We start from the raw sequence: 16,221 nt of genomic DNA, 5'->3' as shown, positions 1-16,221 counted from the left end.
AGTTTCTGCTAGGGCGAGGCGCGTCGTGCAGCTGAGGGTTTGTGACGTAACAAAGACTCCTATATTGGGAAATCGGGCAAATCGCTGATCTCCATGGAAGAGCCCAAAGAGCTTTTCCCTGGGGTGGAGAGGAGAAAAATCTCCTCGGTGGAAAGTAGCTGCTTGGCGGAGGTCTGCGCTCTCAGAGTGCTTTTCTAGTTTTTATTGTGTACATAATGTACTTTACAGAAGGGAGTCTGTCCAAAGATGTTATCAAATATGCAGGAAACTAGCTTTTACTTCTTGATGACTGGTGCTGGACAACTGGACATTATGAGTTAGTCTCATAACTAATCTCTTTACAACCTGGACAACGTTTGAATGGTAATTAGCAAACAAAATTGAAATAACACCAAACCAACATTGCACAAATCACTCCAAACTCACACCTTTTCTTTGATTATAAGTGATAATTTGTATTGATAGCTTAATCTTTGGTTTTGGTACTTTAATGCAGAAATCCATCAATCAACAACAATGCAAAAACAAAAACTTTAAATAACATTTCATCCACATCATATCATAATTGAGTGTGAGTAAAATAGATTGTCCTGAAACCATGAGGAAAGAAAACATTTCTGCTGATGAATTTCTGACTATTACCATCACAGGACTTTCTAATTTTTTAATCTTGTGAATATTTCTTTCCTCTCTAGTGCCTTTAGAATAACTTAGAAAGTATTTATGAGTACAGATGATTCAGAGTTAAAAATGTGACTTATTAAGACCAGCTTTGACTCTAACTATGGGCCAAACTCAGTCTTCACATGTCTTTGACCACAGGTCTAGTGTTTCAGAAATGGAACTGCTGATCGTAAAATCCTCAAGTAACACTAATAGTTGGCCGACAGGTGATGTCACCAAGCATATGACCTAATCAAGTCCAGGCTTTGATGGAGACGTCTTCCAGTAAGGAAGAGGCATGCACTCTGTTTCTATAGCTACAGAGAAACTATATCAAGATGTGGCAGTAGGTTTTCTTCAGGTTCCGATTATACACTGTTCTCCTCAAGATACTGTATATTCCTGTCATTACACCACCTTAGGGCTTTAATGCAGTCAAAATTGGTAATATAGGGAAAGGCACAAACAAAGTTTGACAAGAACACAACATGCATGCATGCATGCATACATACACATACATAAATATGCAAATATATATGCATATACACATAAATATTCATTATTATTCATCTACAGTGTATGTACACATTATCTGCAAAGAGCTGCCTTTCTCACTTCATCACTGTATCTTATCAGACATTCTGCTGTTTACGATGTCAACAAATGTCTTGAAATCAGTGTGTGCCACTACATGCCATTCATATACACACACACACATACACACACACACACATACATACACACACATATGACTTGCACATACAAACATGTACATGTGCACTTGAGCATTTATGCCCATATTACTTGTTAATAGCTGCCTCTTCACTGTCTCTACACAGCATATCGGACATTGTGCTATTACGATGCTAGCAAATGCCTTGGAGGTCAGTTTGAGCCACGTCATGCTCCACAAGGTATACAGACAGCTTTCTTCAAAGGGTTTGTATTTGCATTGACAATCATATGATATTACTGCTCATCATCACTTTGAAATGCCTTGAACATTTGATAAGCCCTGATTATGACATAAACAGCGTGTGTCAGATAAGTTACCTTAATATCTCTATTTGCTTTAATGAATTTCCCACTCTGGCAGGGTTGATGGGAATAGATCTTACTAAACCACTTTGCTGAATCCTTCCACAGATTCAAGTTGAAATGCCATTGTATACTATACTTGATTTGAACAAGTAAAATAAAATCAAACAATTTGGTAGAAGTTTCACTGAAATCAGACTTAGAATGAAAACACTGTGGAATTTTCAGATATCACACTTATGAATCAATGATATCAGAAACGAATAACATACTGTATAAGCTGTTATTTTCGCGCGGTTTTAATTTTTGCGAATTTCACAAGTCACTGTTGGACCGCGAATTGAAGAACACGTGAAAATGTCACCCATCCACTGGTGCAATGATGTCACTTTCATATGATTAACTCTTCCATTATTACGTACAATAGAAGTGGTAAGAAATAATGTTTTGGGTAGAGAATTACCCAGTAAGATAAAAACAGCTCTAGATGATTCAATGGAAAAGATACAATTTGTTGTATCATTTCATTTGACAAGAACGTGAGACTTGTGTAGTAATGAATCACTATCTAATTCTATTTGCATGATGAGATCATAATAAACATCATAGTTTTGTGGAAAAAGTGAAAATCTATTCTTCCATCTCTCTTACTCTGCAACCAATGTAGAGAAACTTTTACCTTTCAGTTTGTTTGTTTCATCTCACTCAATTCATAAAAATCAACTTAGTCATGGAATGGCATATCACTTGGAAACTAGTTGAGCTTATATACACAGCACTGAATCAACCAAATGATGTGTATTTCATGAATACATCAACCCAAAGTACTATCTGACTTGAGACCTTGTCATCACAGCTGGTAAGACGAGTTCATGTTTCACTGTTTACTGCTTCCATCACAAGACTTGATGAGATTTCCCATCATCACCACTTCACGATGATCGTGTCACCCGACTCAACACCAAAGAATGTCAGCTGTCGAAGGTCGTTGTCCAGCGGAATCTCTTGATCAGGAAGCTACAAAGACATCACATCATAAATATCATATTATTGTAAACCTGACCATGAAATATATTTGTATATTTTTGTTCACCTATAGGAATAGAACCAATTGTGATGCAATAAGCAGGAGACAACAAAGCTTGCTCATTTTTTTCAATATTTTTGAAATTGTTTAAATAGACTTTCCTATAGCAATACCACAGCACAGTATGACTCAAAATACAGTATAGACTATCTACTACCTGGCAAAAGGGGAAAGAAATTTCTTTGAGTACTTGACTAGAAATAGTTTTCTTTCAAGTACTTGGGGTCTCTTGATCACAACAATGACTCATACCAATGTGTATTTTGCATATAAAACTAATTCGGAAAAAATTACAAAAGAAAATCTCAGTCTTGACCTTCAAATAAGACCTTAAAGCACTAAAACAGGCCTGTAGATTACTCTTTCTTCAACCAAATTTCTTTCTCACCTTCTGACTGATGTAGAAGAGCTGCTGGTCAGCAACGTCCACTTTGAAGAGTTTTTGGATCAGGCCCTTTACTTTGGTCACATCCATGGTGGCTGAGTGATGCAGAGCAAGTGATACACATGACACAGTTGTATATCTTGCAGAAACATGTGCGAATAGATTTTGTTCATATGGTGTCAGGAAAGCTTGAATATACTCAGGAGGAATATCCTACATAAACCTATTTTCAAAATTTTACTGTAAGAGACTGTACAATAGTGAACATAGAAATGTTTTGTATAATGACAAAGAGCAGCTTCCTTAATACAAGTCAAGTAAATCCAGTGTCAACAGTGAAAGACAAACCCACAATGAGCAAATTAGGAGTAATTTGACTCTTTGGGGTGATAAAATTGTTGGTCAAACATGGACTTCATCCTAACACAACATCAAATTGATTTCAATCACATGTCCAGTGGTACGACACACTACAAATCAGCACTGATTTCTTTCCTAATTTTGTCAAGTGTTTCAAAAATTTGCTTGATTCTCTAACGGAGTGATTTCAGTGATGTATAGAAGAGTGTCCGGCAGCAGGTTGATGACAGGCAGGACAGAGAAAGAGGAAATCGTGGTCACGTTATCTGGGGAAACATTGACATACCTGGTAGCTTCTTCTTGATGGTCTTCTTGTCATCTTGTTGAGGACAGGTTAAAGTAAGAACCAGGAGGGAAGACTTGAGGGCGCCTGGCTTCCCTTTGTCATCATCAGTGGCTTCAGGAGCACCGTACACTGAGCAAAGAGCGAAACAGTCCTAAATATCCACTACGCATCAAATCTACACTCATATATATCTTGTGCAGTCATGGTCATGCTACATCAAATTATAATTATGGTCTGTATATATCTTACTCTGGTAATGACTAGGCCAGGGCATAAATTGTGACAGAAAAATGAATATGATGAAGAACAGGTTAGTCATTCTAGAGGTTAATCACCTTGTGTAATGACAGTCATTTTCTGCTCTGGGCACTATGATGGCAAAATAATCAAAATACAAGAGTTCAAAGAAGCTTCATCTCTAGAAAGAGAAATATCAATAAAAAATTTTTGGCTAAGTTCAAGCAAATATTTTCCAGATTTTACAATGCATTCACCACATTGAGCAATAGTCTAATGCATCAACTAGAATATGGATGTACGTTCCTTTCCCTACACAAACTTTACAAATGGCATATCCTGACGATGGTTTGAAGAAACCAAATTAATGCAAACTTACCTGTTACAAGAGCTGCATAGCGTGGGTGATTATCCACGAAGTCTTGTTTGAGGAGCTGGGGTGGGGTCTTGCCTCCCCCACTTTGAAGCCACTCCTGGTGGTACTTCTTCAGGTAGTCAATCTCTGATCCTCTCCTCTCCGCATCAGAAACCTGGGGACAATCAATGATCATGGGGCTAGACTTATAGACTACATTTGTTTATCTGTCCACAGGAGTATCCACTTTACACAATGGGTACAGTAAAGACTTAGACCTCTCGTTTTCTACACCCTTGGCACCACAAACCTTTCCTTTCAACAAAAATGAATGAATGAAAGCAATGTTACTGAAGCATATATTATGGATTCATCTCCTCACCAGACAACATTTTCATGCAACCAACAGTTAACAAAGAATACTAATCACAGAGAGAGAGAGAATACAAAATAGGAGAGAGGACAGAAAAAAAGACATATAAAATGATATGACAGATAAATAGGAAGGGCACTGTCGGTAATTTATACTTACTGCACTGTGGTTACAATGAGACAGAAGTCCCAGTTTAGCAATCATCAGACCCCGGACTGTGGACGGTTTCTCGTCTTGGACAACAGGGTTTCGCTTCAGGTTCAGCTCCTCCAGTCTCTGAAGTTTGTTCATCTCATTCACACTCTGCCACTGTAAACATATCATGAGGAGATATTGGAGACCCATCAGATCTCACTCTTTGTCTACTGGTAACCAACATTGATTGTAACTACCACAGCAATGAGAATGAGTCTTGCACACTGATTTGCTGCTGCTAGGGTTGTTGCTATCATCATAACATCCTATCCAAGAATGTCTTGTATATATTAAATGAGCCATTGTCACAAGGCAGGATATATCAAACACTCAACTTGTGATACATCTAATATAATCTCTGATTCTGAATAAAACTCTTACCATCAAGAAATGCATAAAGTCAGCATGATTATGCCATTTTCATACAATATTACAAGGGAAACAAAAGCGTGGGCATACATCCATATCACAGTACAGGCTATCATACTTACACATTACAATCAACAAAAACTAGTATAGCATTCCCAATCTACCAGGGTAATAGCATGCACACAAACTATTCTAACTTCAGAGAAAAGCAAGTTGTCAAAAACAATTGAAATTCTGAATACATTCATCAAAAATACTAAAGGTCAAGTCTGACAATCTGTCAGGAGAATTCCAGGATATTGAATAAAAGTGAAACCAGGGAGGAACTGATACAAACTTACACTGGCTATTTGATTGTTGTGTAAAGAGAGAGACTTGAGACTGGTGAAGAGTTGTGTTTTCTCTGCTGAAGTCGCATCATCAAAGTGTACGCTGGGAATGCAGTTAGCGTTCAGTATCAAAACCTGTAATCTAAGACAAAACAGAATCATGATCCAGTGAAGCATTTTTCATGGTGTGATAGACTATCTACAAAAGACCCTACAAAATACAATATGTGCAATGACAAGTAAATTGGTTTATTGAAACACTACTGATAGGCTTCACTAATACCAAACTTTTTCATATAGATCAAATTAAAAGTTGATAGACTCAACTGAGTGACATAAGGAATATTCAGAGGTAGAAACATGTGACCTAACCAAGAGGTCTATGAAATTCATTCACACAGTGATGACATCTCTTGAATATATTCAGTGAGGAAGACAAAGATTATTCCATATATCTCCAGAGCATGTTATCAAGTTGAGAGTCTCTTACCCCGGTAGGTGACCCAACTGGAGGACGTCTTGCCATGCGGTCACCTGATTCCCCTCCAGGTTTAAGAGATCCAGGTCCTGGAAGATGCCATCCTCAGGCCTGGGATACACACATACACATCACAAGACTTCTCAGTGCCACAGTCTAATAACTCTTTACTTGCCAGATTTGGGTATGCTATGTATAAACTTTGTGTGTACTGCCTTCTCTAGGAAGTAAGAGGTTAATATCATGTATCACATATCAACTGATAGAGTATTCACTCCGTACAATGTCAGCAGACTTCATGCCATTCTAGTTCTACATTGACAATACATGCAGCTGTGCTCAAATACCCACCAATCCTACTCTATCATCTTCCATCCAATGAAAATTATACTACTGGAGTTCATCCTATATTGATAGGCAGACGACATAAAAAGGTCATGTCTGGGTATTTTGTACTCGGGTACAATGGCAAGCTATGATTTGAAACTGTAACCAAATTAGATATGTGGATCTGATTTCATGCAGGCACAGCTAGGATGTCAGCTATTTCTGGAAGATAACAAAAACCAATAAAAAGCATTTAGAACCAAAAAATCATGGGAGAGTACACTCTGTCGGCTTGTACAAGGGCCAAATAAATACAGCATTTCAAATTTTAGTGCTGGCCAATGCAGGATATTTTGATAACAGCACATTACATGTACCAAGTATACAGTATACACATACATATGCTTTATACATTCTGTAAAGTACACATATCCATGCCTAAGATGTATGGTACAAGTCACTAGCTGCATCCCTGACATTTCATCGGTTTAAGACTGACCTTGTCAAATGTGATATCCTGTTGAAACATGCATGAACCTTCTTCAGTTTGGGTAACATCCTTGCAATCTTCAGCAACTAATAATATGAAGGAACAAATCACAATCAAAGTTCCACTTAAAGGGATGGTACAGTATCGGTGGAGATGAGGATTTGGGCTTTTAACTTTAGCGAGATACCAAGAAACCACTTAGGAAATAATACAAAGCATTTCATTCTAAGAGAAACTCAAAGTTTATTAGATGAAAAATTGGTTGTGAAAAGGCTGAGACATCAAAAAACGAAGTAAAACAAATGATCCAAATAAAAGGTGGGTCCCACCTTTTATTATGATTGCTCTGCATTTGATATCTCAGCCATTTCAAAAGCACAAATAAACATGAATCCCTCTTGGAATTACATGCTCTTTCATATTTCATGAGAAATTTATCATGATCTCATCAAAAAAATGTTAGAAACCTGAAGATACAGCTGTAGGTCTCAACCAAAACTATACAATCCATTTTAAATGACTACATAAAAGACAAATATACAGATCATTCTCTGTGTGCAAATGAGAGACAGATGAAGTTTAGGCAATACACAATGAGTGTATGATGCTGTTGATAGCATAGATAATGCCCCACCTACTGTTTGCTTTTTAACCCGTTGAGGACGAGTCCCAAGTATACTCGGACAAGTGTCTATGGGAAATGCATTTGTTGCAGAATCAGCCCGCCCTCAACAGGTTAATAGCCTTCGTATAGAAGAGACTAAACAAGAAACTCACCTCTGGCCACGTGATATTACACCTGTTGATAAAGAGCTCTTCTACTGCACAAAACGCTGAGGATAGTGACGAAAGCTCGTTGGGTAGAGCCAATCGATTCTCACTAGATAAGACAAGGAGATAGCACAATGGATAAGTGATGAGTGATGGATGAGTGATGGATCTGCTGAAGAGACGAACATGGTATTACTTATCACATAACTGCATCGAAAAAAATACTGGAAATTGATATCATGATAATGCTCTAACTAATTATGGTTGATTCAAGGTATTTTTGACAGGACATTCATTAGACACAAAACGTTGAGATGACACTAATTAAACTTATAACCAGAAGTTTATATCAGAATTATGCTAAATCCAAATGTATGGAACATGCAAAAAGTAACAATGCTTAATTTAAAAAAAAACAACAAACAAACAAACAATCAAGCCCAAATATTACATTCACAAACCTTATAAAATTTATTCTATATCAGAATCAAATTGCATTCATTTAAAGCTCTCATCTATTTTCCACAGAGATGATGCTATCTTTCACACTATGTGTATTAGACAACATAGTAATGATTAACATGTTCATCTAGCACTCCACTATGACACATACCTGACATCTAGTCTCTTCAAGAACTTCATGTCATTAGTCACTCTTGACAGCTCTTGCCATGATGGTAGAAGATTCTTGGAAATGTCTAGATCTCTGACATCTGAACACATAATTGTTCAGGTAAATCTTTCCAATCCAGATAATTTCTATTATAGAGCTCATTGAGCAACCCTTCATGTTTCTTATTAAAGGAATATGTGCACAACCGCACGATGTGAATTAATTGCCTCTAGATGCACAGTCTAGTGTAGTACAAAAGAATCTACATTACATCTCACTTCACAGAAAGATGCCTAATAAAATTTGGATCAAACTTAAAGGCTCTTAGCTACTGCCAAACAGGTTATTCCTAAAAAAATACTGTATGTCATGTTGATAAAACTTGTCACTTTCAAAGGAAGTTTGAGAGGTTGGATGAGTCTCAAAAGAAGAGCTGCCATTTTTTTGATGTACACATTCCACACATCATACTGTGTCTCAATGCAAGACGATGACAAGATCAGGGAATCACACAGAGTTGGGTAATATTGTCAAACTGACTAAGTATTGACTGCATAATTGGATTGTACTTTCATTGTTGATACCAATATTGAGCTATTGCAGCAAGAAATCAATAATCATAATAATGAGTGCTCTGATTGTGCTTTACATGTAATAATGAATGTCAAAATTCCTAATATTCAATAAACTTACCCAACTACTAATATGAAAATATTCATCTCAAATGAAGCACATGGTAAGTGTAAGATTGAATAGAATAAATGACAATAGCCAACTATATGTGTGTGCAGATCAATACATCGGGTAACTTCAAAAGAAGACAGTGTTCTATATGCATTTTTTCCCCTTTCTAGTCATGTAATGTCAACAATGCAGCCACTGTCTAGCACCAATCTGCTCTAATTTTCAGCTGAATCATTCAAAGGATACTTGGCATTTTCTCTGCAATCTTCTCATCTCCAGCTCTGCTAATCCTCATGCCATGAACAGCTACTGACTTCAAGTTCTCAAAGGAGCTGCACAAGATAAGAACACAGACGAAAAATATACGTACATATTCACATTGGCTTCTGTATAATATTATGTGCGTCCTCGCAAATGTGTTCAACTGAACATTGATAAATATCTAACAGCAGCAAACAGGAAATCTGACAGATATGGGGCTAGTTTCATTATAGAGGTTATATACAATGACTCTAGCTCTTGTTGCAATCATCTAGATGCTTGCTGCTCATTGGCTGTTGCCAAGGCAGATCCTGCCGTAGCAATTAATTCATTATTGCATGCTGCAATTTCAGTAGACTGAATAAAATTGGGCCCTTCAATCAAAGCTTCACCAATGTTATTTTCTATACAATAAGGTGTGATGCACTCAACTTCCAGAGACCTAGATAAAATGATTTTCAATCACTAAGACATTCACACATTGAATGCAAAGTTTGACACACTCGTGTGTGTAAATATGTAGACCCATCATTGGTACAATTTCAAGGTGTAGTATAAAAAAAGAAAAAACACAGGTCAACAGCCAAGAAAGGAGAGACAAGCCACACAATTCAAACCATAACACGAGCATAGAATGTCCTGCATGGCATCATACATTTATGCACAATGTTACAAATGATATTTGCCTAGAATATTTCAGAAGAGTTTCAATATATACCACATACAGTATCATCTATCCTCTAGAAGCATGATAATAATTTCACCAAATTTCATAACATTGATGAAATGGTAAACTTGTTTGCAGTTCACCATTGATGAAATTACTTGGTACATGGCAAATCCCAAAACAACAGAGCTAGAGCCTCATGTTGTTGACATGTTCACAGGAAATTCCATCATTGCAAATAAGGTGCATAACGTTTCATGGCATGGTGCCTCAAAATTTTCATGACTAAAAATGTTCCATCTCCTTACATTCACATTACAAAAACAAACAGTATTTCACAGAACACATTAATTCTTAACACTTGCAAACTGCCATTCTAGTAATATGCAAGTCTCTAACCTCTGGAGCCTGGAGATTTTCTCTGCACCCACCATCTCCACTGCTTTACAGCTGACTGCCAGGGAGTTGTCAACATCTCCCGTCTCCAGGTTCTCTGGAATGTATCTTGAGGAGACAGCTTGAAGGAAGACTATACCAGTGTCTGCTTTCTTGGGGCGCAGGAAGGAACCACCTGTTGGGGAGCTGGAGAGAAAGGGATTTTGAATGAATATACACATATTCTATAATCTTCCATCTTTGAATATCAGCTGCATTATCTGAACTTTGTCATAGAATGATCATAGCATTGACTGGATTGGCCAGTCACATTACAGTTTGATTATATACTTACTCAGGATTTTTAACTGTCTGCACTCATATCTTATCAATGATCCATCATAAAAAATAAAATACAAAAATCACTACTTCAGTAGTGTAATAAGCCATCTTTAACCTAAACGCAGATTTAGGTAAATATTAACAACTTATCTATTTGCTTTGGAGCTTCTGTAAGATATATACAAACTTCAGTTTGCTTTTCACTATACTTTTTGAATGAATTTGTAAGTTCTAGTCAAAAAAGCCCATTTACAGGATGATGTGTATTATTTGAACTAAACATGATAGCATGATTACAACAATCCCACTGAATTGCAAATACAACAGAGGTTAGTATCTCTTCATGTTATGTTTTCCGTAGGAGTATATTTTGTACCTGCACTGAAAGTAGCGTTTTCCGTTGTGGCTGCCATCATGTTTACCCCTCTCTGGGTTGTCCCATTCAATCCCAAGCCATTGACCTGTGAACAACAAATCAGATAAAATCCTTCATGACTCATCCAACCTGGGCAACAGCTACAGTAAACATGATTCAGTCTCTGGAGACTTTGGGTAACTAAATGAAATATTTTATTCAGTACTTACCTGATTAAACACAAAAATGAAAGAAAAGATAACAATGAATAACAACTCCAAACATAACACATCGATAAGCATGTTCAAAAGAGTAGCTATAAACAGTTATCTTAGAATTAGATACCTTCAGTCAATTATTCCAGTCTTCATTACCAAACACAAACACAAATACAAAACATATTATTCAAAATTCATTTATAAACAGGAGACACTAATCACACTCTTAACAAAAAATGAGCACTGAACTAGGGCTTTTCATAGTTCAGTCGGTAAGATTTTTTTTTTTTTTTCATAACACTCAACTCACCAGTTGAATTAGCAATCCGGAAGTCTTGGGGGTTCGAATCCCCATGGAATACCATTTTCTTTGTTCATTTTTCATTTATCGGTATATCCTATAAATTTATATTTCTGGTCAGTTTCCCTTTGTTTGCATTGACTATGCCTTTCAAAAAACTGCATCACTTCAGTGATCATTCACATTTATACCAAAGTTGATTTCTATCCCAGTTTACAATGTATGTGAGGTTTTAACAGAATGCTTCTGACCACACATCACACAAGCAAGCAATAAGATTAAGAATTAAGAGGTTTCTGAGACAAAACGCAATATTAATCTAGAGCTCTCCATAGTTTGGTCTACAGTCAATGACAGTCATGATGGTCTTGTAACTCAGAGCTGATGAAATCCCATTTTCTTTGCTCATGCATTAGTCATCTTTCACTCAGGGCATGGACAGAAGTTAAGACTCGAGAATTCATTGTCATCTGGTCATTTAAATCACACTTTTTATGCCTCTCTCTCACTGACATTGGCATTGCATTAAGACATTGCATTGCCTTTCAATAATTAAAACTATAAAGGAAAAAACACATGCAATCTATTCAATTTCGTGCCCGATATATTTTCATGATTTATGTAATAATTGTTTCACGATTAGATTACCATAATTGATATGTTCGCTTAAAGGTCAAACACCTCCAATGGCAATGCAGATCCTTGAAGTCGAATGAACGTTGAACCAAGTACATGTATTACACCGACTCACAAATATCTATGTGTGGGACTACAATGCTGAGCAGACCTATAACTAGTATAGACCTAGATCTATTTATCTTACCTTCAGTAGGGGGAACTTTACCAGTGTATCTGACTGTTCCATAATGACCCTCACTAAGTATTCTATCACCAACTTCGATATTCTCCTCCGATGTGTGTTTTTCTTGGCCTTCCTCTGGCATTTTGACTACGTCTCCGCTTCGTAAAGTGAAATTAGTGTTGTCATGAACCGGGTTTGGAGTTAGTCTTTATTCAAGACACGTCATTTAATAAAACGTACGTTTCACGTCTTTCTGAAATGCACAGCCAGTTTGACACTAGTGGGGCCTATACATGCTAGATTTGCTTTTCGAGGGCTGAGATCTCAATTGTTATCATAGAGAAATAAGAACATCACTTAAAGAAATACGTCACAGTTTAAATGGATGGATCTGATGTCTTCTGTAGGTCATATTACTTAGTTACATGCCTTTCTTTAGCATTAAGATTAAGTACTTTGGAATTTGGGAAACTTTGTAAACATTTTTTTCATCTAAATTATGAAAATCGAATACAACTTTGTACTTTTGTTATACAAAACATCTTTGAAGTTTCTCCTCTCTCCAAGACATCATATGATGTTGATGTCCGATGTCTTAATTGTTGTCACTTATTGTATGTTTCTTTGTAGCCACCATTTTTCTGTACCTCATAAATAATCGCTTAGAGGGGTATGTATATTTAAAACCTTGCTGTTTAGCTCCCCCCCCCCCCCCATTTTCAGTGATATTTAGTAAATATCATGCACCTTTGCTTTACAACCTACAGGCCTACTACTAAGTATAGTGTGATTCTACTATAATTTCACAAGACATGTATTTAGAATATGTATAGTTTTGAGCATGTTTTGTACAATCATGTTTCTTGTTGAAAATGAAAATGAAGAAATGAAATAAATTGTATATACAACTGCAGAACATCAAGTATTATTTATCATTCTATCAATTGCATGGAAGATATGTAAACTCACACACGTGCGCACATGAATATATATATATATATATATATATATATATATATATATATATATATATATATATATATATATATATATCAGGAGCGATAGAATCTAGTTCGGAACCCTTAGAAGGTCATGCGTTTTATGTTATTTATAATTTTTTCTACCTTTCAATGGTTTTTGTTTGATTTTGTAAGATCCAAAAGCATGCAATGATCTCCTTCAGCACCCCCCCCCCCTTTCCGATGCCACTGCATCTATATACACACATACACACACACACATTTCATTTTTCACTTTCTGCTCACGGCAGCACAAGAACGATGGATACTGAAACCAACAAATGGAAGAAAAAAAAAAACACCCTAACTACGTAAAATCTGACAACCAAGTTGCCAATGAAAAAGTCTGTTTCAAGCATGTAAAGGAAAGAGCTGGTCAAACTATGTGGATGTTACTACTTCACATATGGAATTAACACAAAGTAAATGATGTTTTCATTCTCTCACCCAATCTTTGGATACTTCCACTTCATCACTACAGAGACAACATGTTTCCCCACAAGCATCAGAACAACAAGAAAAGCAGGAAATTGACATTGGACTGATATAACAAGGAAACAAGAAATACAGTATATAAAAGTTATCTTTATTTACATTCGGAGTGACATGACACAATGTAGCATTGTCAAAGCCCCGAGGCCATCATGCACAAGCAGCTTGTAACACTGGCTGTCAAATTACTAATTGCAACAACAATCTTAGACAATGCCTCTACATAAGACTTTCACAACTGTGAAGTGGAAATAATTCATGTCATAGTTATCAGCAGTATCATGAAATTTCCTGGAAATTGTGGCCCATAGAAATCACTGTAAACACCACAGTAAGCTTTCATTATGGCACACACAGAAATATGATTGATGTGAGGCCAGTAATTAATTATAGAAATATGAATAAAAATTAAGGACTTCCACAAAAGATATGTGTGTCAAAAACAAGTAGGACTGGTCTATCGTTGTATAACATCCAGTTCCTTTCTAAAAGGAATAATGAAAACAAAACAAAAACTCAGGAATGAGATGTACAGTGTCAAAAATGATCAAGAAAAGTCAGATGTATGAGATTAGCACACATGTATAATTGTAAATATACTTGCAGCTAACAACATTTTTTAGAGAGAAGGGAGATAGAACAGGTTAGCCAGCAGAGGGGTCCATGGAAGCCTAGAAATGAGACGTAAACAAACTGAAAAGGAGGTAAGGGTCTCTTCCAGACCCTTCCTAGCCAACTGTGCTTGCAGCAAATACAAATCACATGATTAACCATCATACAAGTGAACAAATCATTCCACACTGAGGAATTAATGACAAAACTGAAACAATTAATATTATGAACACATACTGTTAGTCACATTTGGTAAATATATATGTGTATTCAACATCAAAAAGCTTAGCCTTGCTCTCACTAGGGATTTTAACAGATCAACACCTTGCAGTACCTTTCTACATCTTTATTTCACATATCTAATTCATTCATTTAATTCTTGTCACCCCCATCAAGGATCAGCTAATTTTGCTAATACATACACTTCCCATAGAAACCTGCTCAGGTATACTCAGCACTAGTGTTCAACAGATCACTCTACATACTGGTATACATGAGCTACATTGACAATGATTATTACCTTCTGGTACACCTTGAATACCCCTCCCTCTCTACACACACCAAGTCTCTGAATGTAGGATTGAACAATGTACTTTAGATATGTTTGGTTCTAATGTTGCTCATGCTCGTTTGAGGAGTACAATTATCTATGGTAAAGCTATGTGGTCATATTAATCATACAGAAAGTATGGCTACACACAAATCATTGATGAAACACTGTAAGACATAGTGCATTGACATTCTCCATACATAATACGTAGATCTGATAAAATTACATACAAGTATACGACGTAATGAATATTATCAGGCCATTAAATCATTTAGAAACAACAGTTTTTAGGAGAACAAACACAAAGTCACAAAGATGCATAATGTTATTTGTTCTTTTTGCACAAAACATGACCAGTGCAAACAAAATCAAAACAACTCCAATTCAGAACATGGAAGGATAACAAGGTATGACAAATGTCTATTACCTAAAAGTTGGAACTTTGGTGTTTTTGCTGTTACACAATACTGGGATGGTCACAATGACATTCATATGACACTGAATGGTTTTGTAGGGAATATTTCATTATGTTGCCTGAGCAAGAATCACATCGTATCAGTATCAGACAAGGCTAACACGGTCAAATACCTGCCAACCCAGAGACTTAATAAATCTGAACAAACAAAGAAAATTATTTAAAAATCTGAAATTTCAAAAATTTCATATACTTTACTACTACTAACAGATATTTCCAAAAATCAGAACACACTGAAATTAATGCATTTTCTTTCAGCAAAAAATCTGAATATTCAGATTAAAATTGAAGAGTTGGCAGGTATGCAGTCCTCTGGACAGCAGTATTTTTGATGTCCCTCTAAATGGAGATCAGTCAATAATAATCATAATTCACACCTTCCTGCTTCATATGAAACATACAAACTGAAGAGGCAATATGCATTACTAATGGCAGATTAAAGCTACATGAGTCGCTGACATAAATTAGTTTTTTTCCATTTCTAAAATAATAAGTCAACACATTTTGTCTCCATCTCATCAGAATGAGATCCACAACCGTATTTCAGATCCTTGAGAAAATATGAAGTCTAAACAAAACCTGTAAGTAATAAAAATTCATCAACTTTTCTTATTTGATTGATATCAAATATAAATACAGCAGTAATGTTGCATTGCAAAGTAAATTCAGCCAAACAAGAGAAGATAAACTTTGAATGGAATGGCCTACTATT

At 36.2% G+C, this 16,221-nt stretch overlaps 1 protein-coding gene across 2 annotated transcripts; it reads right to left on the bottom strand.

Moving 5' to 3' along the window:
• Positions 1-478: 478 nt before the first annotated feature.
• Positions 479-12,544, bottom strand: LOC140246223 (tubulin-specific chaperone E-like). 2 transcript variants are annotated; one of them, XM_072325678.1, is made up of 14 exons: positions 12,383-12,544; positions 11,062-11,146; positions 10,368-10,550; positions 9,287-9,372; positions 8,357-8,456; positions 7,750-7,852; positions 6,982-7,058; positions 6,168-6,266; positions 5,690-5,819; positions 4,944-5,093; positions 4,436-4,586; positions 3,820-3,948; positions 3,177-3,268; positions 479-2,718 (listed from the first exon to the last, which is right to left on the bottom strand). In XM_072325678.1, the coding sequence occupies exons 1-14, from the start codon at positions 12,501-12,503 to the stop codon at positions 2,626-2,628; spliced, it is 1,599 nt and encodes a 532-aa protein (XP_072181779.1). In that variant the 5' UTR covers positions 12,504-12,544; the 3' UTR covers positions 479-2,625. The 2 variants fall into 2 exon arrangements, with proteins under 2 accessions (XP_072181779.1, XP_072181787.1); XM_072325686.1 differs by having other exon boundaries at positions 10,368-10,539.
• Positions 12,545-16,221: the final 3,677 nt, after the last annotated feature.

Source organism: Diadema setosum, chromosome 1, assembly GCF_964275005.1.
Source record: "Diadema setosum chromosome 1, eeDiaSeto1, whole genome shotgun sequence".
Classification (NCBI taxonomy): Eukaryota; Metazoa; Echinodermata; class Echinoidea; order Diadematoida; family Diadematidae; genus Diadema; species Diadema setosum.
The sequence above is the reverse complement of the archived record's forward strand: the minus strand, read 5'-3'. Positions and strand labels throughout refer to the sequence as shown.

What these genes read in the sequence shown, in the direction of transcription:
- LOC140246223 (XM_072325678.1), bottom strand. Translation starts at nt 12,503, where the DNA reads ATGCCAGAGGAAGGCCAAGAAAAACACACATCGGAGGAGAATATCGAA. An exon ending in GTAATATCACGTGGCCAGAG is followed by an intron (nt 7,059 to 7,749) that starts GTGAGTTTCTTG and finishes TCATATTATTAG; the next exon opens with TTGCTGAAGATTGCAAGGAT. An exon ending in CATCAAGAAGAAGCTACCAG is followed by an intron (nt 3,269 to 3,819) that starts GTATGTCAATGT and finishes TGCATCACTCAG; the next exon opens with CCACCATGGATGTGACCAAA.